The sequence below is a fragment of the Tachypleus tridentatus genome, chromosome 13 (genome assembly GCF_004210375.1).
Source record: "Tachypleus tridentatus isolate NWPU-2018 chromosome 13, ASM421037v1, whole genome shotgun sequence".
Lineage (NCBI taxonomy): Eukaryota > Metazoa > Arthropoda > Merostomata > Xiphosura > Limulidae > Tachypleus > Tachypleus tridentatus.
In genome coordinates this window covers 83,778,714-83,802,219 of record NC_134837.1, presented here as the reverse complement: position 1 = coordinate 83,802,219, position 23,506 = coordinate 83,778,714, and the positions used below count along the sequence as shown (strand labels likewise).

The 23,506-nt window shown below is 35.6% G+C and overlaps 1 protein-coding gene across 1 annotated transcript in view; it reads right to left on the bottom strand.

Annotated features, from left to right (window-relative positions):
• Nucleotides 1-23,506, bottom strand: part of LOC143238238 (uncharacterized) — a 45,054-nt gene that overhangs the window by 2,054 nt on the left and 19,494 nt on the right. Inside the window, 14 exon segments of the mRNA XM_076478296.1 lie at nt 4,684-4,776; nt 5,229-5,408; nt 6,365-6,409; nt 6,646-6,891; nt 9,405-9,593; nt 9,763-13,239; nt 14,288-14,479; nt 14,637-14,846; nt 14,848-16,665; nt 16,889-17,080; nt 17,595-18,020; nt 18,331-18,519; nt 20,172-20,228; nt 21,322-21,510. Of these exon segments, the coding sequence (XP_076334411.1) occupies nt 4,684-4,776; nt 5,229-5,408; nt 6,365-6,409; nt 6,646-6,891; nt 9,405-9,593; nt 9,763-13,239; nt 14,288-14,479; nt 14,637-14,846; nt 14,848-16,665; nt 16,889-17,080; nt 17,595-18,020; nt 18,331-18,519; nt 20,172-20,228; nt 21,322-21,510 (7,503 nt within the window).

Here is a 23,506-nt window from a genome sequence, read left to right as displayed (position 1 = left end):
TCATTTGGTCTGCAAGGTACTACACGCCCTCTGTTATTCGATTATTCGTATATTCTGAATGCTCGTGCTATCCTCGTTTATAATTTCTTGAGTTAAGACTTAATTGACAGCGTTAGAATGTAATCTTGATTGTAATAAATAGTTAGCTTGTCATCCAATGCTGCACCATGACTCCTATTACGAAGATAAAAAAAACGGACATTTATGGCCAACATGATTTATGTGAGTGTGTCTCTTCTTCTCTTGGCATTTCTTTTAAGAAAAGCATGAGCTGCGGTGTATGCAAAACAAAGGTCCCCGTCGAATCCCCGTCACACTAAAATCCCCTCTCTTTCATCCGTGGGGGTGTTATTACGTTACAGTCAATCCCACCATTCGTTGACAGATAATAGCACAACAGATGGCGGTAAGTTGTGATGAACCACTTGTATAGAAAATTATATATGTAAAAAATGAGAAACAAGTAGAGAAATGGAAACCAGATTCAAAGGACACAAAAAGTCACCTTTCACACGTTTTCGAACATTGCAATTCAAATAAACACAACATAACCACAGAAAACACCCAAATACTAAATGAAGAAACAAACATAAACAAACGCAAAACTAAAAAAGCCTTACTTATACAACAAATCAAGCCCAAAATAAACCAATACAAAGGAACACCTTTATACCTGTGTTAATAAATATAATCAAACATCTAAGCACGCCATCTACATTCCTACATTCAATTACACAACTGCCTTCAAACATGTGGTCAGCTATCGGTCAGTTACCTCCTTCTTTCTATATGAACTTGACGATGACCGAAGAAGGTCGAAATGTTGTTCGCTCCTCTACAAAATCACCTTTCACTCTAAAATGTTTTTGAACCCACACGAATTACTAAAGGTACAGTTTTATGTACTTTGAGGATAAATAATTTGCTAATAAACGTAGCCAAGATAATCCTCGCAAAACTTTTAAAGTGCTCAGAATGACGATTATGCTTGGGTGTTTGTACATTTTCCACAAACTCTATAAGCGATAAAAAATAACATAACCCTAAAAAAGCATCGGAGGGGCGAGTAAGAAAATATTTACTTGTTTTCTCTTATTATAGATTTTGCTTCAAAACTGTAATATTTTACCCTAATGCAAACAAAGCTTTCATTGAACACAATTATAAAATAGGACTCGTAAATGTTTAATGTCTCAACCACATGTTTCCACATAATCATTATATACCTTTTGACGACAAATTTTGAAATATTCGCGCTGAGCATAAAGTACATAATGGATCCAAGAAATGGATCCTTTCAGCCGTGGGGGCGTTATAATGTGACATTCAATCCCACTATTCATTGGTAAAAGAGTAATCCAAGAGTTGGCGGTGGGTGGTGATGACTATCTGCCTTCCCTCTAGTCTTACACTGCTAAATTAGGGACGGCGAGCGCAGATAGCCCTCGAGTAGCTTTGCGCGAAATTCAAAACAAACAAACATAGGTAGCGGGCACTGCCAACTGATTGCCTTTCATCTGGTTAGCAATTCTAATTTAGGGGTGGCTTTGACTAAACTTTAAGGGCTTATAACCTGGTCGTTTAGCAGATGTATCCATAAGATACTATGTTCAAAGAGTATTTAAAGCCTAACGCTAGACCTGATAACACATAATTATAGAAGTTTTACTATAGCAGTATTGGCTTATAAACAGTGTAATGAAAAGTACAAAAGCTGGAGTGGAATTCATGTACATCTACTTTGTTTTGAACAGTTGCTGAGCAGGTGAAACATCTAGTTGCATACGTGGTATAGCAAAAGTTTTTCAGTAAAATGTTAAGAGGTTTACTTTGAGTCATAACGTAAACAAACATATACCAGGCATCATTGATACGTATATGTCACCTGTATAAGAAGTTAATTAATTTGTTATACGCCAGTGAGGATCGTGTGTTGCATGTATTTTCATTTTATATTTGTACCTGCTACAACAATGAAAGTAAAGAACTGATTAAACAAAACACATTGAGCAAAATCAATTATTTTATGTAAAACACGTTAGTAGTTAAAGTAGTAATTAGTGAGATTAATTTCGATATTGATAGTACTAATGTTCTATTTTTCTTTGTGTCTTTTGTATGTTATTAGGTCTTGTCTAATTGATAATTCTAGGGTTAACAGTCTCGTGCATATAGTACACTAGAAACATTCGATTTTAGCTCGTAAAATACACTTCACATGAAATAGATAATTATGATTTATTTTTAGTCAAACGCCCAGCTGACATTGTTAAGATTCAGCTATTCAAGTCACGATTTCCATTATTTTGATATATTTCTATCAGGGTAAGAATAACAATAAATTTCTACACTATGATAATCATTTGGTCTGCAGGGTACTACACGCCCTCTGTTATTCGATTATTCGTATATTCTGAATGCTCGTGCTATCCTCGTTTATAATTTCTTGAGTTAAGACTTAATTGACAGCGTTAGAATGTAATCTTGATTGTAATAAATAGTTAGCTTGTCATCCAATGCTGCACCATGACTCCTATTACGAAGATAAAAAAAACGGACATTTATGGCCAACATGATTTATGTGAGTGTGTCTCTTCTTCTCTTGGCATTTCTTTTAAGAAAAGCATGAGCTGCGGTGTATGCAAAACAAAGGTCCCCGTCGAATCCCCGTCACACTAAAATCCCCTCTCTTTCATCCGTGGGGGTGTTATTACGTTACAGTCAATCCCACCATTCGTTGACAGATAATAGCACAACAGATGGCGGTAAGTTGTGATGAACCACTTGTATAGAAAATTATATATGTAAAAAATGAGAAACAAGTAGAGAAATGGAAACCAGATTCAAAGGACACAAAAAGTCACCTTTCACACGTTTTCGAACATTGCAATTCAAATAAACACAACATAACCACAGAAAACACCCAAATACTAAATGAAGAAACAAACATAAACAAACGCAAAACTAAAAAAGCCTTACTTATACAACAAATCAAGCCCAAAATAAACCAATACAAAGGAACACCTTTATACCTGTGTTAATAAATATAATCAAACATCTAAGCACGCCATCTACATTCCTACATTCAATTACACAACTGCCTTCAAACATGTGGTCAGCTATCGGTCAGTTACCTCCTTCTTTCTATATGAACTTGACGATGACCGAAGAAGGTCGAAATGTTGTTCGCTCCTCTACAAAATCACCTTTCACTCTAAAATGTTTTTGAACCCACACGAATTACTAAAGGTACAGTTTTATGTACTTTGAGGATAAATAATTTGCTAATAAACGTAGCCAAGATAATCCTCGCAAAACTTTTAAAGTGCTCAGAATGACGATTATGCTTGGGTGTTTGTACATTTTCCACAAACTCTATAAGCGATAAAAAATAACATAACCCTAAAAAAGCATCGGAGGGGCGAGTAAGAAAATATTTACTTGTTTTCTCTTATTATAGATTTTGCTTCAAAACTGTAATATTTTACCCTAATGCAAACAAAGCTTTCATTGAACACAATTATAAAATAGGACTCGTAAATGTTTAATGTCTCAACCACATGTTTCCACATAATCATTATATACCTTTTGACGACAAATTTTGAAATATTCGCGCTGAGCATAAAGTACATAATGGATCCAAGAAATCATTTCGTTCTCATTGTTTTATTTTGCGACAAAACACGTTTCTAACGAAATTTACGTATATATAATTGAAATGGAACAAGGGATAATAGCTCCTGTGGGAGTTTTTCATCGTTTTGTACTCAGGTTTAATTCAAGTTGTTTGTAATTTATTAATTCACTAGTTGATTACAATGGGATGTTACAGGGAGTTACTTTTTATTAACAAGTATCATTGTCATGATGTTCCGTGATTAAACACTACGACACTTAGTATGAAAATATTTGTTTATTTGTTTTCTGAATTTCGCGCAAAGCTACTCGAAAGCTGTCTGCGCTAGCCGTCCCTAATTTAGCAGTGTAAGACTAGAGGGAAGGCAGGAAATCATAACCACCCACCGCCAACTCTTGGGCTACTCTTTTACCAACGAATAGTGGGATTGACCGTGACATCATAACGCCCCCATGGCTGAAAGGACGAGCATGCTTGGAGCGACGGGGTTTCGAACCCGTGACCCTCAGATTACGAGTCGAACGCCTTAACCCACCTGGCCGTGCCAGGCCTGTATGAAAAGAGGCCCAGATCTACCATCGTTACAATAACCAGTATTCTGCATTACACTTAATGCATTACACTTAGACCTGGGGTTTTGAACAGATTTGTACCAGCTCTTTATCAAAGAAGATAAAGATATTTAAAATATGAATTTCACAATTTTGTTTGGTGAACTTATAAGGACGTTTTGTGTGCCGCGTTGCAAACCAAATAAATAACTTAGTTCATAAAACATAAAAGATTTTTAAACCAGAAATTCGATGCAAAAGAAAAGGTTGTATTAACTGAACGTTAATCCTTAAAATATGTTTCCCAGTCTAAAATTCTAAAACGGTGATAATAATATTATAACTGAAACCTAGAACAGCATATTCAGTGCATACAAACACACACACACACACACACTTTACTTACAACAGTTGTCAAGACCCAATCGGCTATCTAAATACCTTTCTTTCTAGATTAGGGTTATGCGTAACCTTAAGCTAAGTTCTGAAACTTACCTTCCTCTTGTAGAATGGGTATTACCATCCTTGCCAGTCTGGTTTGTGACCGGCTTCTAAAAATAGATTCAGTTTCGTTGAATTTCTTCAACGCTGAAAGAAACGTGTGGAGAAAATATGTTTAATTGTTGACCAGAACTGAAAAACAAAAGTTAAATGAAATGTGTTTGTACTTACAGTAAGGTTTTTCATGGAAAAATCCAATATGATCCTAAGTCTGATAACTTTTTTTTTACTGCTAGATATTTATCATTAATTTTATGGTGATAAACAATTAATAATTGGGCTGATTAGGCTTAGTTGATAGTGTTAGATAACAGCCACGAGAAACAATTCATTATTGAATCCGGTAAACAAACAACGAAAAAAACGGACATTTCGTAAGAGTTTAATCAAACTGATTACTTTGGTGGTTCAGAAAAACTTGTATAAAATCAAACGATTTTGTTTATGTAAGTTTGTTCGAACAATGAAATATTAACATTATTAACATAATGATATTAGAGATATGCTGGTGTTTAAAAAACCTCATGTGTGACACATACGGCATTCATAATGTGGGCAACAGTATCCTGTAAGCGTTCTTGCGTAACATTCTAACGACGGTGGTGGACATTGCTGGCGAATACATAAGATGTTTCCTTCATAGCAGAAGCAGTAGTTGCATGGGTCTGGGAAGGGAATCTGCTTGGTAGATTCAAATACTTGGTTCTCATATATGCACGCTGTAAAAGAGTTTCACAGTATTTGCTTTAATATATTAGAATATTAATATATAGTAAAATACAAAAGAATGAGTGATGGCAAAGAAACGTAACAATTTTAATATCAAACGTTAAATTTAGTTGTCGAGACCTAAAACCTTTTTTTAGTTAGCAACAGATTGGAATAGGTTAGAAGTAATTAGATTTAATGTTTAGTAATATATCATATTTAGTGATGGAATGTAAAATTGTTTTACTAAAATTCGGCATTTACTGGTGAGCTATGGTGCTAAACGATGAAACCTGGCGTTCAGTATTGAGGTATGACCGATGGAGACATGTGATGTTTGGAAATGGAATATGGTGATCCAGACTTAGCAGTGATACGTGATAACAATAAAATATGTCGATTATTACTGGGATATATTGATTAATAGAGACATTTAATGATGGTATTTAGATGCGATAAGTGATGATGGCATATGGTAGATAGTGATGGGATGTAGTGATTAGTCGTGAAATATGGTTATTGATAATCTGGTTATTAATAGCAAGACATGATAGTTGTTGGTGAGATTTGGTTATTGGTGGTGAGAGATGACGATTTTCAGTTACTTGGCAAAAATATTAGTCATAATAATTCTATAATATATTTCAGTTATGTTACATACTTGAATAATTGTGCTGTTTTACCTGACACTATAGGAAGAAAAATGTATTTCTATAGGCACTTTTACGAAAGTTGTAAATGTGACTAAGGAAATAAGGAAAACAACCACGATGAGAGAACCTTGATTAAAAGTACACGTCAGATTCCGAGGGTGAAGTTTTTCGTCATGAAGAATAATCATGAAACAAATTTAGTCTGTGAATACATAGATAATTTGTTTTCAATGTCATAGGGTTCATTGCCCTATGCACTGTGTTTCAAAGTTTACTTAGTATTTTTATTTTTACCTACAAACAGTTTTACTTACCTCCTCTGGGAAGAATAAAAGGAAATCCTAAAGATGTTTGCACGTCTGAAATTGGAAAAATAGATTAATACATTTATTATTTAATTTTGGAACATAATAGAAAAACATGTTCTGGAAACAATTAATTCGATATATAATCCCTGAAAAAAACATTTTAGGCTTAAATAAAGATTTAAAAACAGGATTATGTACACATTGATATTATTATTGTGAATTTAGTAATCAGTCATTAAAAACAAACTGGAAGAAAGTTTCGTTTGGTGCTGTGGTGTGGTTCTTACCCGGATGTTCAGTTGTAGTTGGTTCGGACTTAGTAGTGAGCATTGTTGTATACGTATAAGTTTTGGTAAGACGTTGGAGAGGATCCAGATATGTTGCACTGAAATCACCTTTCTGTGTTACATCTGCCGTACTGGTGGGAGTTTTGGTTGTCCTCTCTTTGACGTCAAGTGTTTCATCAGGAGTAAAATCAGGAGATGCCCTTTCTGGTACGTAAATTTCTGGCAACTCAGTGACTGCAATTGGTGCTGAAAAATAATTTTTAATGATTAGAGATGGCAATTTGTTCACGAACAGCAAAGAGTTTAATGTTTTCATATAATGAGATTTAATGTTAACTGTGTAGTTCTTATATAATACAATCTCTAGACTCTAAAGATAATATTATTATAAAAGACCCAGTAAATGGTGGGATATATAGATGTCATGAAAAAAACATCGTAGTAGTTATGTTTTATTTAACTGTCTACCACTAAACAAGTTGCACTTTGGTAATGCTTCTTCGACGTTTAACAGTGGTTAAAGATGTGTAAATAGTTGTTTTTGGCTTGATATTTAACCTTTCACGTTATAGCCATAACAGTTGACTTGCATGAACTTATCATCCGTATGTATGTTTTACTACATACACATATATATATATATATATATACACCTGCCCTTACAGAAGTGTTTTCAGAGCAGAACGTGATATAATTTCTATTGCGCCACTAGGAAATGTAATAATATATATATATATACATGAAAGAGATACCCTATAACCCGAGCGCTTTCGAAAGCACTCGGGTTAAAGGGTTTCTATTCATTTTTGTCAAGACTTTTTGGACCTACATGTTTTCAGAACATCATGTATATACATACATATATTATTTTATTTATTAGCCTTTGAAGCAAAGACCACAACGTTATATAAACAGTCGAACATATTTTCAACTTTTATTTAAAACTGGAAAAAACTGGTAGCGCTCATCACAAGAATAATCAACATTCGTGACGTAATTTCCAATTGTGACTTGTTAGTCTCGAGAATGAATTCCATTTAGCAAAATAATACTTTGTCAGCTTTCGGCGTTGAAACCGTGATTAAAAATATATACACATGTTAACAACAACAGTTATATAGTATTCGAGATTTAAACAAACAACAGACATTGTTTACAAGTAAGCTAACAGTTAATCAAAACATGACTCAAGAATACAGCGAAGAGTCGCTATCATAACGTAAAACATTTATTATAACCTTATGAAAACGACTGTTGAGATATTTATTTTCATGTTTATGTGTGTTTTTCTTACAGCAAAGCCACATTCGGTAATCTGTTGAGCCCACCGAAGGGAATCGAACCCCTGATTTTAGTGTTGGAAGTCCGTCGTTTACCGCTGTACTAACGGGGGCTATTTTCATGATATTGAAGTTACCGTAATGTATTGCAACAGCCTTACTCAAACTCTGTAACGGTTTTCGTATCGAGTTCAAGGCTTCGAAATTGGCTTAACAAATATGTTTTTAATAGAATACAATAATGCACTGTAAAACATGTTGAACATTGAAAATCCAGTATGACAATGTAGATCAAAGTAGGATATAGATTTAATTGAAATGTTCAATATAGGGAGCTAGTTATTCAACAGCGCCAAATAACAGAATACTTAACAAAATGGCCCTCAGTGGCACAGTGGTATGTCTGCGGACTTACACACTAAAAACCGGGTTTCGATACCGGTGGTGAGCAGTGCACAGATAGCCCATTGTGTAGCTTTGTGCTTAATTCTAAAGAAACAAACAAACAAACTTAACAATATTTCATGTTATAACTTTCGTGAACCTGATAACTGGTGCAATAGATCAAAGTCGCATAGCGTAAATATTAATATTTTGTTACGAGTGAACTTAAGTTTCTAGGGAAGAGAAATTACGTATATCAGTCGTGTTTTTTCTTTAATACAAAATACATAAAGTAGTTCCTCATACCTCTTTACCGAGGGCGAATTCACATCATATTATTTCTAAGTGTTTTGTTACGCACATATTATATTAATACTGATTATTAATATATTTTCGTCTATTTCGAGCCCAGCTAATTAAACATGCTTTTGGTTCATTGTTTTATAACACTATGTAACATAAGTTTTGTTCCTGGATAGTATGTGTTATTTTTTAATTGCTTATGTTGTAAAAGTACATAAAATGGTCATTATTCCCTTCAAACTTTACTTTTGCAATCTGGATAACGAAATTTATAAATTAACCTATTTTCTATGTCAAAAACGGGCAAATTTACACATTTTCATTTACATAAGGTATGCATAAAACAATATATGAATCAATATTTACATGTATTTATACTAAAGTTATACAAAAAATGAACAAAAATGTTTAGAAGTGAGTAGATTTTCGAGATTTGCGCCTGTAATGTAAATCACTTTCACGTATCAGTCTCCAAATATAGTCTCCCATCATGTTTTCATTATACGCTCCAAGGTCACAAAAGCAAAGTTCAAAGAGAAAAATAGGTCTTTTCCATTTACTTTAGGCATAAGCAATTGGGAAATAACACTTTCTGCTCAGGAACAAGAAAAAGTAAAAATTTTGTTACATAGTGTAATGTGTTATTATGGACTATTAATTTTCAGGTGTTCTTTTTAAATTGCTATTGCTTCTTATCCTAAGATAATTAAACTAAATATACATATGATTAAGCATTTTCACACTATATATTTTTCTTCACTGAAATAACACATATTAAAAATATACACTTACGACATTCGTACTTATCCGGGCAACACTGTCCCTTTCTCGGTGGTAGAGGCTTACAGCCTTTTCTTGGTGGTTTGCATTCTTGTGTTGCACACGTAATTTCGCTACTTATACAGTAGCACTGCTGGCACGGGTCATCTGAACCAACAATGTCTCCATCAACAAAACGTTGGCCGTCTACGAAGCAGCCAGCTGGTAAAGGAAAACCATTAAAATTTCGTTAATACGAGAAATAGACAGAAGTAAAACAGAATTTGAAAGCGTTAAGATTTCACGTAAAATTTAAAATTTTACTGTTTCTAAAACGTTTTTTATATAATTTTTTTCGTCGTTTTAAATTAGTAAAGTTTTGCTAATTTACCTGTCGTTGTTTCTTGTTCCGAAAAAGTAGTCATACTATGTTCAGTTGTAACTGATTCGCCTGACGTAGTTATAACAGTTTCTGTTCTTGTCACTGGCCCACCTGACGTAGTTATAACAAGTCCTGCAGTTGCATTTGTTTCACTTGATGTAGTTATAGTAGAACCTGTTGTTGTCACTGGCTCACCTGATGTAGTTATAGTAGAATCTGCTGTTGTCACTGCCTCACCTGATGTAGTTATAATAGAATCTGCTGTTGTCACTGGCTCAACTGATGTAGTTATAGTAGAACCTGCTATTGTTGCTCGCTCACCTGACGTAGTCATAGTAGATTCTGCTGTTGTCATTGCCTCACCTGATGTAGTTATAGTAGAACCTGCTGTTGTCACTGGCTCACCTGATGTAGTTATAGTTGATTCTGCTGTTGTCGCTGGCTCACCTGACGAAATTATAGTAGAATCTACTGTTGTCACTGGCTCATCTGATGTAGTTATAGTAGAACCTGCTGTTGTCACTGGCTCAACTGATGTAGTTATAGTAGACTGTGGTGTTGTTGCTGACTCAGCTGACGAAGTTATAGCAGAATCTGCTGTTGTCATTGGCTCACCTGATGTAGTTATAGTAGATTCTGCTGTTGTCACTGCCCCACCTGACGTAAAACCTGCTGTTGTCACTGGCTCATATGATGTAGTTATAGTAGATTCTGTTGTTGTCACTGTCTCACCTGATGTAGTTATAGTAGACTGTGGTGTTGTTGCTGACTCAGCTGACGAAGTTATAGCAGAATCTGCTGTTGTCATTGGCTCACCTGATGTAGTTATAGTGGATTCTGCTGTTGTCACTGCCTCACTTAACGTAGTTATAATAGATTCTGCTGTTGTCACTGCCTCACCTGATGTAGTTATAGTAGATTCTGCTGTTGTTGCTGGCTCACCTGACGTAGTTATAGTAGATTCTGCTGTTGTCACTGGCTCACCTGATGTAGTTATAGTAGAATCTGCTGTTGTCATTGGCCCACCTGATGTAGTTATAGTGGATTCTGCTGTAGTTGCTGGCTCACCTGATGTACTTATAGTAGATTCTGCTGTTGTTGCTGGCTCATCTGACGTAGTTATAGTAGATTCTGCTGTTGTCACTGGCTCACCTGATGTAGTTATAGCAGATTCTGTTGTTGTCACTGGCTCACCTGACGTAGTTATAGTAGATTCTGCTGTTGTCACTGGCTCACCTGATGTACTTATAGTAGATTCTGCTGTTGTTGCTGGCTCACCTGACGTAGTTATAGTAGATTCTGCTGTTGTCACTGGCTCACCTGATGTAGTTATAGCAGATTCTGTTGTTGTCACTGGCTCACCTGACGTAGTTATAGTAGATTCTGCTGTTGTCACTGGCTCACTTGAAGTAGTTATAACAGATTCTGTTGTTGTCACTGTCTCACCTGATGTAGTTATAGTAGACTGTGGTGTTGTTGCTGACTCAGCTGACGAAGTTATAGTAGATTCTGCTGTTGTCCCTGCCTCACCTGATGTAGTTATAGTAGATTCTGCTGTTGTTGCTGGCTCACCTGACGTAGTTATAGTAGATTCTGCTGTTGTCACTGGCTCACCTGATGTAGTTATAGTAGAATCTGCTGTTGTCATTGGCCCACCTGATGTAGTTATAGCGGATTCTGCTGTAGTTGCTGGCTCACCTGATGTACTTATAGTAGATTCTACTGTTGTTGCTGGCTCATCTGACGTAGTTATAGTAGATTCTGCTGTTGTCACTGGCTCACCTGATGTAGTTATAGTAGAATCTGCTGTTGTCATTGGCCCACCTGATGTAGTTATAGCGGATTCTGCTGTAGTTGCTGGCTCACCTGATGTACTTATAGTAGATTCTACTGTTGTTGCTGGCTCATCTGACGTAGTTATAGTGGATTCTGCTGTTGTCACTGCCTCACTTAACGTAGTTATAATAGATTCTGCTGTTGTCACTGCCTCACCTGATGTAGTTATAGTAGATTCTGCTGTTGTTGCTGGCTCACCTGACGTAGTTATAGTAGATTCTGCTGTTGTCACTGGCTCACCTGATGTAGTTATAGTAGAATCTGCTGTTGTCATTGGCCCACCTGATGTAGTTATAGTGGATTCTGCTGTAGTTGCTGGCTCACCTGATGTACTTATAGTAGATTCTGCTGTTGTTGCTGGCTCATCTGACGTAGTTATAGTAGATTCTGCTGTTGTCACTGGCTCACCTGATGTAGTTATAGTAGATTCTGCTGTTGTCACTGGCTCACCTGATGTACTTATAGTAGATTCTGCTGTTGTTGTTGGCTCATCTGACGTAGTTATAGTAGATTCTGCTGTTGTCACTGGCTCACCTGATGTAGTTATAGCAGATTCTGTTGTTGTCACTGGCTCACCTGACGTAGTTATAGTAGATTCTGCTGTTGTCACTGGCTCACTTGAAGTAGTTATAACAGATTCTGTTGTTGTCACTGTCTCACCTGATGTAGTTATAGTAGACTGTGGTGTTGTTGCTGACTCAGCTGACGAAGTTATAGCAGAATCTGCTGTTGTCATTGGCTCACCTGATGTAGTTATAGTGGATTCTGCTGTTGTCACTGCGTCACCTGATGTAGTTATAGTGGATTCTGCTGTTGTCACTGCCTCACCTGATGTAGTTATAGTAGATTCTGCTGTTGTTGCTGGCTCACCTGACGTAGTTATAGTAGATTCTGCTGTTGTCCCTGCCTCACCTGATGTAGTTATAGTAGATTCTGCTGTTGTTGCTGGCTCACCTGACGTAGTTATAGTAGATTCTGCTGTTGTCACTGGCTCACCTGATGTAGTTATAGTAGAATCTGCTGTTGTCATTGGCCCACCTGATGTAGTTATAGCGGATTCTGCTGTAGTTGCTGGCTCACCTGATGTACTTATAGTAGATTCTACTGTTGTTGCTGGCTCATCTGACGTAGTTATAGTAGATTCTGCTGTTGTCACTGGCTCACCTGACGTAGTTATAGCAGATTCTGTTGTTGTTACTGGCTCACCTGACGTAGTTATAGTAGATTCTGCTGTTGTCACTGGCTCACTTGAAGTAGTTATAACAGATTCTGCTGTTGTAACTGGCTCATTTGATGTAGTTACAGTAGATATCGCTGTTGTTATTGGTTCACTTAATGTTGTCATAGTAGATGTAGCTACAGCAGGACCAGTATTTGTCTGTTGTTCACCTGATGTAGTAACACCAGATTTTACAGTTGTACTTCGTTCATCTGACGTAGTTATGGCAGAACTATCAGTTGTTTCTACCGCCCTTGATGTAGTTACTACATATTCTCCAGTTGTCAATGTTGTACCAGTTGTAATGACAGTAGGTTCTTCTGTTGTAAGTGGTTCCTCTGAGGTAGTACCAGTAGGCTCTTCTGCTGTGGTGACAGAAGGTTCTTCTGGTGTAGTACTATCAGGATCAGTGGCAGTTTTTTGTGTCACAGCTATAACAGAAATAATTTCATTCATTCCATGGTATTGCTCAATGAGATTAGTATATAAAAATTGTAGTTTTACTTCTTATTATCAGTGACTGTTACCATATAAATTAGTATGTAAAACAAGACGTAAGAACCAGTATTACAAAGGTAACAAGTATAATAAAAATATTTGCTTTTATAAAAGCAAATGGGGATGAATATATACGTAACCTAGTTGACAAAAGTAATACGAAAGTTTTAATGCCACAAAAATTATTGAAATAAGATAGTCAAAACTACAAAAATTGAATGACTTAACTTTAAAAAAAGTTATCCTTAATTTGGTAAATAACTCAGGTAATGTTAGACTAAAAGAATATATTTTCTCTTTAATTTTAAGTAACTCAGTTCTTGTCTCAATACTTTCTGTGGCATTAAAACTGTTTATGTTAGTGTAGTTAGCTTTGTTACGTATATAGCGACTCCTTCTTGTCTGTATAAAAATAAAATGTCTGTATTATACTTGTTTGCTTCCTTTTTTTTAGCTATATTTTTGTGTGCCACCAACACCAAGCGTAGGGCCCGCAAATTCCTGACTCCAATTTATTACTCATCAGGATCTTTACCAAACTACCCTCAAATCTGATTATATGCCCGAAGAAGTACATTTTCTGTTTTATATAGATATAATAGTGTCCTTTTCGGTACAAAAAAGAAATCTTTGGGACCCCAGACAGAAGAGGTCTATGGAATAATTTAAGTGATAAGAATTGTCTTTTTTTCTCTCCCTCTCTATGCTTGTCTGTAAAAGTCTCTTATTTACGTACTAAGATAAACAAATTCATTGGAACAGTGAAGTTTTAATTTACTCCATGTATACAGCGATTTAGGCGGCTTTATAAGTATAATAAGCTTTAGTCCCGTTCAACCAATACTGTAAACTAGCCATTGTTAATATTCAAACAGTTTAAAGATGGTTTTAAACGGAACGTATTTATGGCGCCATTTTGTTTCACTACGATCAATACTATTATGTACTACCCCACTTTATCGTACAAATACTGACACTTACGACATTTATACTTATCAGGACAACACTCTCCTTCCTTCGGTGGTAGAGGTTCACATCCTTCCCCTGGTGGCTTACATTCTTGTATGGCACAAATCACTTCACTTTTGGAACAGTAACAATGATGGCATGGATCATCTGATCCAACAATTTCTCCGTCAACAAAAGAACGTTCATTTATAACGCACCTTTCATCTGCGAAAATTAATATAAAACAATATTATATACTGTCTATTTTAGTTTCGCAATAAATAACAGTACATTTCATATTATTAACGTATTTCAAAGTTAGCTGAGGTCAATTCAAGGTTCTGAATTTCTCGCATTTCTATTATTTATAAAAAAAAATTACCTGTCGTTGTTTCTGTTTCTTCTGTAGTAACAACAGAAGTGGTATCAGTTCTGTTTGTTTCTTCTGTTGTACTTGTAGCAGATTCATCAGTTGTCTCAGTTTCATTTGTGGTAGCAACAGAAGTGTCATTAGTTGCGTCTGGTTCTCCTGATGTAGTAGTTACAGGTCCATCAATTACCTCTGTTTCATTTGTGGTAGCTTCTGAAGTGTCGCCAGTTGTTTCTGGCTCTTCTGATGTAGTAGTAGTAGGCATCATCAGTCACTTCTGTTTTTTTCGTTGTAGCTTCAGAAGTGTCGCCAGTTGTTTCTGGCTCTCCTGATGTAGTAGTTACAGGCTCATCAGTTGTGTCTGTTTCATTTTTGGTAGTTATAAAAGTGTCTTCAGTTGTGTCTGGCTCTTCTGATGTAGTAGTAGTAGGCTCATCAGTCACTTCTGTTTCTTTTGTGGTAGCTTCAGAAGTGTCGCCAGTTGTTTCTGGCTCTCCTGATGTAGTAGTTACAGGCTCATCAGTTACACCTGTTTCATTTGTGGTAGCTTCAGAAGTGTGGCCAGTTGTTTCTGGCTCTCCTGATGTCGTAGTAGTAGGCTCATCAGTCACTTCTGTTTCTTTCGTGGTAGCTTCAGAAGTGTCGCCAGTTGTTTCTGGCTCTTCTGATGTAGTAGTTACAGGCTCATCAGTTGTGTCTGTTTTATTTTTGGTAGTTATAAAGGTGTCGTCAGTTGTACTTGGCTCTTCTTGTGTGGTAGTAGCAGATTCATCAGTTGTGTCTGTTTCTTTTGTGGTAGCATCAGAAGTGTCGCCAGTTGTTTCTGGCTCTGCTGATGTAGTAGTTACAGGCTCATCAGTTACCCCTGTTTCATTTGTGGTAGCTTCAGAAGTGTCGCCAGTTGTTTCTGGCTCTCCTGATGTAGTAGTTACAAACTCATCAGTTACTCCTGTTTCATTTGTGGTAGCTTCAGAAGTGTGGCCAGTTGTTTCTGGCTCTCCTGATGTCGTAGTAGTAAGCTCATCAGTCACTTCTGTTTCTTTTGTGGTAGCTTCAGAAGTGTCGCCAGTTGTTTCTGGCTCTTCTGATGTAGTAGTTACATGCTCATCAGTTGTGTCTGTTTCATTTTTGGTAGTTATAAAGGTGTCGTCAGTTGTACTTGGCTGTTCTTGTGTGGTAGTAGCAGATTCATCAGTTGTGTCTGTTTCTTTTGTGGTAGCATCAGAAGTGTCGCCAGTTGTTTCTGACTCTCCTGATGTAATAGTTACAGGCTCATCAGTTACACCTGTTTCATTTGTGGTAGCTTCAGAAGTGTGGTCAGTTGTTTCTGGCTCTCCTGGTGTCGTAGTAGTAAGCTCATCTGTTTCTTTTGTGGTAGCTTCAGATGTGTCGCCAGTTGTTTCTGGCTTTTCTGATGTAGTAGTAGTAGGCTCATCAGTTGTGTCTGTTTTATTTTTGGTAGTTATAAAGGTGTCGTCAGTTGTACTTGGCTCTTCTTGTGTGGTAGTAGCAGATTCATCAGTTGTGTCTGTTTCTTTTGTGGAAGCATCAGAAGTGTCGCCAGTTGTTTCTGGCTCTCCTAAAGTAGTAGTTACAGGCTCATCAGTTACACCTGTTTCATTTGTGGTAGCTTCAGAAGTGTGGTCAGTTGTTTCTGGCTCTCCTGGTGTCGTAGTAGTAATCTCATCTGTTTCTTTCGTGGTAGCTTCAGAAGTGTCGCCAGTTGTTTCTGGCTCTTCTGATGTAGTAGTTACAGGCTCATCAGTTGTGTCTGTTTTATTTTTGGTAGTTATAAAAGTGTCGTCAGTTGTGTTTGGCTCTTCTTGTGTGGTAGTAGCAGATTCATCAGTTGTGTCTGTTTCTTTTGTGGTAGCTTCTGAAATGTCGTCAGTTGTGTCTGGCTTTCCTGATGTAGTAGTTGCAGATTTATCAGTTGTTATTTGCTCTCCTGTTGTACTAATATTAGTGTCCTCAGTTGTTTCTGGTTCTTCTGATATTGATGAAATAGCAGCATCATCAGTGGTAAAATTTTCGATTGGAGCTATAAGAGGAAGAAATAAAAAAATTCATAAAGAGTAGTTGAAATGTTTTACTAATTATTAGCGCAAATAGCCCTCGAGTAGCTTTGCGCGAAATTCAAAAACAACTTTACTAATTATTAAATTAGTATTTATAATTCTTACCTGGTTTTTTGTAAATAGAAACATATTGTTGAGGTTGTATACCACTAAAATAGTAAATAATATAAAAGTAGTAACACTTACGACATTCATACATCAGTGGACAACACTGTCCTTTCTTCCGTGGTAGAGGTTTACATCCTGCACCTGGTGGCTTACATTCTTGTGTGGCACAAACAACTTCGCTTTGGGAACAGTAACAATGCTGACATGGATCATCTGATCCAACAATTTCTCCATCAACAAAATAGGTTTCATTGACAAGGCATCCTCCATCTGTAAGTAAATATATAAATATATGCTATAAAAGTGGTGTATGTTTTTACTGTAAAGACAAATACAAATTAACACGAACAATATGTTATTAGATAACAACAAAGCATGGATTCCCAACTACAACACAATTTTTGACGTTTTTCTAATTATGCAACTAACGTGAGTTATTTTCAATTAAAACATTTTTTTTGGATACATTGTTGTGCTGCAACGTCAAGTTTTAGTAGCTGCATGTGCATTTTATAGATTTTATCACAAAACGAATCAGCCAACACGTTTGTTTTCTGTTTTATCTGTCCACAATAACTGTGTTTTATAAGCTTTAACTGTATTGTAGACACCAAAAATTATGTTGCTTTTAATGCAATTTTTTTATAATGTTGGCATAAGATAAATACGTTTTAATGTCTACTCTATGGGCATAATCAGTGTTTATTTTGACATATTTAGAATATTTAATTGTTGTTTTTGAAACTATCATTTATGGTAATTGAGATATATTTCGATCTTTTACCTGTTGTTGTTTCTGTAGTGGCAAGAGTTTCACCAGTCGTCAGTGTTTCGCTTGAAGTACTGACATCAGGTCGAGCAGTTGTCTCTGGTTCTATTGATGTAGTGACATTAGGTTCAACAGTTGTCTCTGGTTTTATTGATGTAGTGTCATTAGGTTTGACAGTTGTGTCTAGTTCTCTTGATGTGGTGCCAGGTTCACCAGTTGTCTCTGGTTCTATTGATGTAGTGACATTAGGTTCGATAGTCGTGTTTGATTCTTTTGATGTTGTCACGTCAGGTTCAGTAGTTGTCTCTGGTTCTACTGATGTAGTAACATCGGGTTCAGCAGTCGTGTCCGGTTCTCTTGATGTGGAGACAATTTCTTTGGTTGTGTCAGGCTCTTTTAATGTAGTTTTGGTAGGATCTGTAGTGGGTTCCGGAGCCACTGCTAAAACATCATATTAAATGAAGAGTATATTAATATTACAATATTGTTCTTCAAATAAACAAGGTCTGTTTATTGCTGTGATTTTGCCTAATGCTTTGCACTAAAAGATAAGAACATGGTACTGTTTCCTCTTACTTGATGAACCCTTTATTATAGTTAAGATTAAGCGATATATTTGTTACTCCTTGACTATGTTCTGATTATTAATATTGTGTGTTATTTTTTTACCAAATTCAGTGTTCAATGGTATATCTTGTGTGTTACTACTACAGCGCCGTGTAGATTATCTTTAACAAATAAGCTTACTTACGACACTCGTATTTCTCAGGACAACATTGGCCTTCTTCTGGTGGTAAAGGCTGACAATTTTCCCTTGGTGGCTTACACTCCTGAACAGCACAGATCATCTCATTCCTCATGCAATAACAATGCTTGCAAGGATCGTCCGAGTCTATGGGCTGTCCATCATCAAACCTTTGACCGTTAATAATACAAACGCCTGTGGGGCACATCATCATTCTAGGATTCATAATTTGCGTATTCTTTACACAGTAGTAATTGTTAATACAAGCGTCTATAAAGTACATTACTAATTACTAGTTATATTATCAGCTAACCCTTATTTTTTAATCTACTTTCCACCATTATTGTTGTTGTTTTATAACATGCTTAGAGATTATATTTTCAGGATATTTTCTCAGTAATATTTACTATAATTAAATTACTCCGTCTAATAACCTTAGAGAAATATGACTAGAGGCTTAGTATTTCTTGATACTTTTAACTTAATTTAGTTGACTTTATAAGAATCTAAAGATAATGGCGTCCAAATATAGAACTGTCTGACCGTCGATTCTAAAGCATGCGCTCCGTGACTATGTGTTTATAATAGATTTAATTGGACCTAACATTGAAGTGTTATAAAGCTGAGTAACAGAATAATGCATATACCCAGTATAAAGGGATGATATGAGACAACAATACAGGAATAAGTGCATAGAACAACGATTCTATTATTCAAAGAATTATTGGTCTATGAACCTTACAATCCTTTATTCCAGATCAAATCCGCTTACAATCAGTTACAAAGAACGATTTAAATATATTCCAGTGTCTTCTATAGTTTTTTCGTCAGCACTGAGAGACTATGAAATAAAATTATTATGTTGTGACGTGGTAATGAACGGATTTATTTACTTGTTTGTTGGTTTGTTTTACAGCAAAGCCACGTTTAGCTATCATCTCGGACCACTGCGGAGAATCGAATCCCAGATGTTAGTGTTGTAAGTTCGTAAGCCTAGTGCTGCCCCACTGGGATGGGCCCTGCATGGCCAGGTGGTTAAGGCGCTCGACTCGTAATAGGAGGGACGCAGGTTTAAATCCCCGTCGCACCAAACATGTCCGCTCTTTCCATTTCAGCTGTGGAGGCGATATATGTTATGGTCAATCCCACTATTCGTTGGTAAAAGAGTAGCCCAAGAGTTGGCAGTGATGACTAGCTGCTTTCCTTCTAGTCTTAAATCGCTAAATTAAGGATGGCTAGCGCAGATAGCCTTCGTGTAACTTTGCGCGAAATTTAAAACAAACAGACAAACCCACTGTGCAGACCAATTGTGAACGTAAGTTAAAAACTTGTTTACTATTATAGTAATTGTGCTATCGATGCTAGCTGTACCTGTGGAAATTTTGATCAATAAACGTTCAAGTTCACAGTTCATCCATCTCTTACTACCTGAAAAAATGTCTTCTCTCTTAATGCTTCACCAATTTCATGAACATTCGTTACTGCCGTTCACTGAGCTCATTAAAGGGTAGCCCCTTTCTCTGACATATATTTTGTATTTCCACAAATGGTATAAATATTTACAAACACAATTTTATTGTAATACATTCTCAAAAAGCATCATATTTGTTTTTGGGTTTTTTTTCTGTTTATAAACTCTGAATGATAAATTTCATAGAGACACTACCTGGAGTAAATTATCAAATAAATTATTCATAGCAGTTTGGATTCTAAGTGAAGCATATTAAGGTATAAATGATTTTTGCAATGGGAGTTTTGTTGAAAGTGGAACAGTTATATAACAACGCCTTATTTTTCTTCGAATAACATATATTGTAGTAAAATATTATCAAAATTGGTTTTCATACCCGTTGTATCGTCTTCGTCATCTTTCTCTGGAGCTTTTGTAGTTGATAACAATGTAGCTAAGAATATCATAATAGAAACAACCAATGTTATTCAATGCACGAAGAGAATTTCTAAATGAATATGAAACACATTGTGACAGTTATAAGGACCCTGAATCTTAACAATGACTGTATATTACTTGCACAATATGTTTTTGTATGACTGAAACAGTGCATATCATTTAAAGGTAGCAACAGGTCATATTAATCTTATTGTCAAACTATGAATGGCTCGTATCTGAATAAAACTAATTTTTCTTATTCATTGGTTCACCGGATACCGGAATTTTTTATAAACAATACTAGTTCTTGTTATTTTTCGTATTTTTAGTACATAGCAAAGCGAAGATTAGGTGTAATCTACCAGAATACAGAACTTGAAAAAGTGCGAACACCTAATACCATTTACTTTTTCTGCTGGTGGTATAGATCTATTCACCATCTCACTGTATAAAAGAAATATACAGGGTGTGGGTAAACTGTGTTAACAAAACTGCTTACTAGTGATTCAGTGACAAGAACCTTAAGCATCTGGCAAAATAGCTACAATAATTCCTTTAGAGCAGTTGAAGAGCACTGCCGCAAACATGATATATAATGACAGCGCGACCCTTACTCGACAGGAATTTTAATACATTCAGAAGTAAGAGTGAATACGTTTGTTAGCATCTTGTTCGAACACTCTACCTGTTGATCTACGTACTCTCAAAGATTTGTAAGCTTATTATGATTTAAAATTTATCCTATCTATATGATAGAAGAAAAACGAAAAATTAATTCATCATTAAGTTTACCCTAGTGTCAAAGCCACTCATCTCCCTCCAAAAAACAGGAATAATTAGTTCAGCAAATAAACTGAAACTTTTTACTACTTATTTCTGTTGTAAAAAAAGTTAGTTAACCAAATATTTGTTGAAATTCTAAAAAAATATTAGAAAGTAAAATAATAACATTTTGTATATTTTCACATTCAGGGTCCTTTAGAATACACTTTTAACACCGTAATATACCAGGCTAAAATAATATAAACTGTTCTACTGGTGACATAACTGTTTATTATATATTTAATTTCATGTTACACTTATAGTTTTGTGACTATATGTGTACTCACAACAATTATATCTGACAGGGCAGCACGCTTCCTCGCGGTAGACTGGAGAACAACCTTCAATCTGAAGAGCACATTCTTGCATGACACATTCACTGCTGTTCCTGATGCAATAACAGACTTCACAAGGTTTATTTGTGTTAAGAGGTAATTGGGCTCCTTCAGAAAAGTATTCATTGCCAAAATAACATCCTGAGTGAATAAAAATAACGATAACATTATTTGTGTGAAATTCATTTTTAATTAGTTTCGTAGCATAATTTATTAAATAATTATTGAGCCGGGAAAGCCAAATTGAAAAATAAAAAACGAATCATACATAATTCAACATGAATCGATTTAATATAGAATAAAAACAACAACAACAACATTTCGGAGTAGCTGAATTATGAGACTTTAAATTCTATTTCTGTTCATTAATTTCAGAGCTATGCTTGAAAGAACAAGGTCTGTAAGCTGGGAGTTTTCTCACTCTTAGAATATTGTTATTCACACTCATCGCGTTCACTCTGTCTCACAGATGTTTAAGAAACTATAAATAAAAATGACAGGTAAACTACTTTCAAACTTACCCGTAATCAACCTGTAGAAATATTACATCTCACGAGGGGGAGAACAAGATGATTTCATCTTGTTATTATCTGATTCTCTGGGAGTGTCAGCAATGATTATCACAGTCTCCTGAACACATTCATGTATAGAAAATTGGGTGGCGAGCCTGCGCTCCTTGTCTGGCTGAGCCCCAGGCATCATACTATTGATGCTATGTATGCAAAGAACCTCACCATTGTGTCAGGTTAGTATAGATGGCTTACTCTGACTAACGTGTTGAATTCATAGAGATATGCACCCACTATCAGTGACTTGGAACATTTCTCAGGAAACCGATAGCAGTTACAAAGGGCATTCACTGAAAATTCTTATATCATTCTGCACAAAAAATAATCTGCACGTTTCTGTATAACATATACAGTAGTTTCCATTGTTTTATGTGTCTATTTATTACTTTTACAACTTAACGCATTTTTGTAAAATAGCCCTGAAAAATTGGGTTCCTAGGAATTACGCATTCGAAAATGATGTTGAAAAAATCCGAATCTGAATACAACCATAACAGGTGGTTGCTATGAATAGCATATGTAAAAATACATTGAAATTCTTCGGGAACGTAGCAGCTACATTATGATTTTACCCATTAGCAAGATAAGAAAGGAATGAAGAACTGATGTGAAATAATCATTCTTGGTATGTTAAGTGACTGCTGTGGTTTCGTCTTTAGAATGCGTATATGAATATACATATGTGTTATAATAGAGTAGCAACATCATTGTTTCCGCCTATCAATGGGGGCGTTATAATGTGACGGTCAATCCCACTTTTCGTTGGTAAAAGAGTAGCCCAAGAGTTGGCGGTGGGTGGTGATGACTAGCTGCCTTCCCTATAGTCTTACACTGCTAAATTAGGGATGGCTAGCACAGATAGCCCTCGAGTAGCTTTGTGCGAAATTCAAAAACAAACAAACAAACCGCCAATCAAACGGCCCCATGCAAAAAAAGCAAAAAAAAAAAAACTGGTATGACCAGGTATCAGTTCTTTGTGGTTAATATGTCTGAAACCATAACTACAGAAGAATAAACTATTTTATAAAAGCTAAATGAGCCACGTGTGTATCCTTCTATATTGTGAAAGATTTTTCCCGCCCGAATATCTCCATTATTGAAACAACTTATTTTTATATGTTACTTGGAGAAAAAATTATCGTTTTACAAGTTCTTATCCTTTCGTATTTAAATTTAGAATAAAATGAGACAACAGTAATAAGAATTTGAACTTTTAAATACAGAATAAAACAAGACAGCAAGAGTAAAACTGTTAACTTTTAAATACAGAATGAAACAAGACAGCAAGAGTAAACTGTTAATATTTAAATATAGAATAGAACAAGACAGCAAGAGTAAAACTCTTAACAATAAATATAGAATAAAACAAGACAGCAAGAGTAAAACTGTTAACTTTTAAGTATAGAATAAAACAAAACAACAAGAGTAAAACTGTTAACATTTAAATATAGAATAAAACAAGACAGCAAGAGTAAAACTGTTAACATTTAAATATAGAATAAAACAAGACAGCAAGAGTAAACTGTTAATATTTAAATATAGAATAGAACAAGACAGCAAGAGTAAAA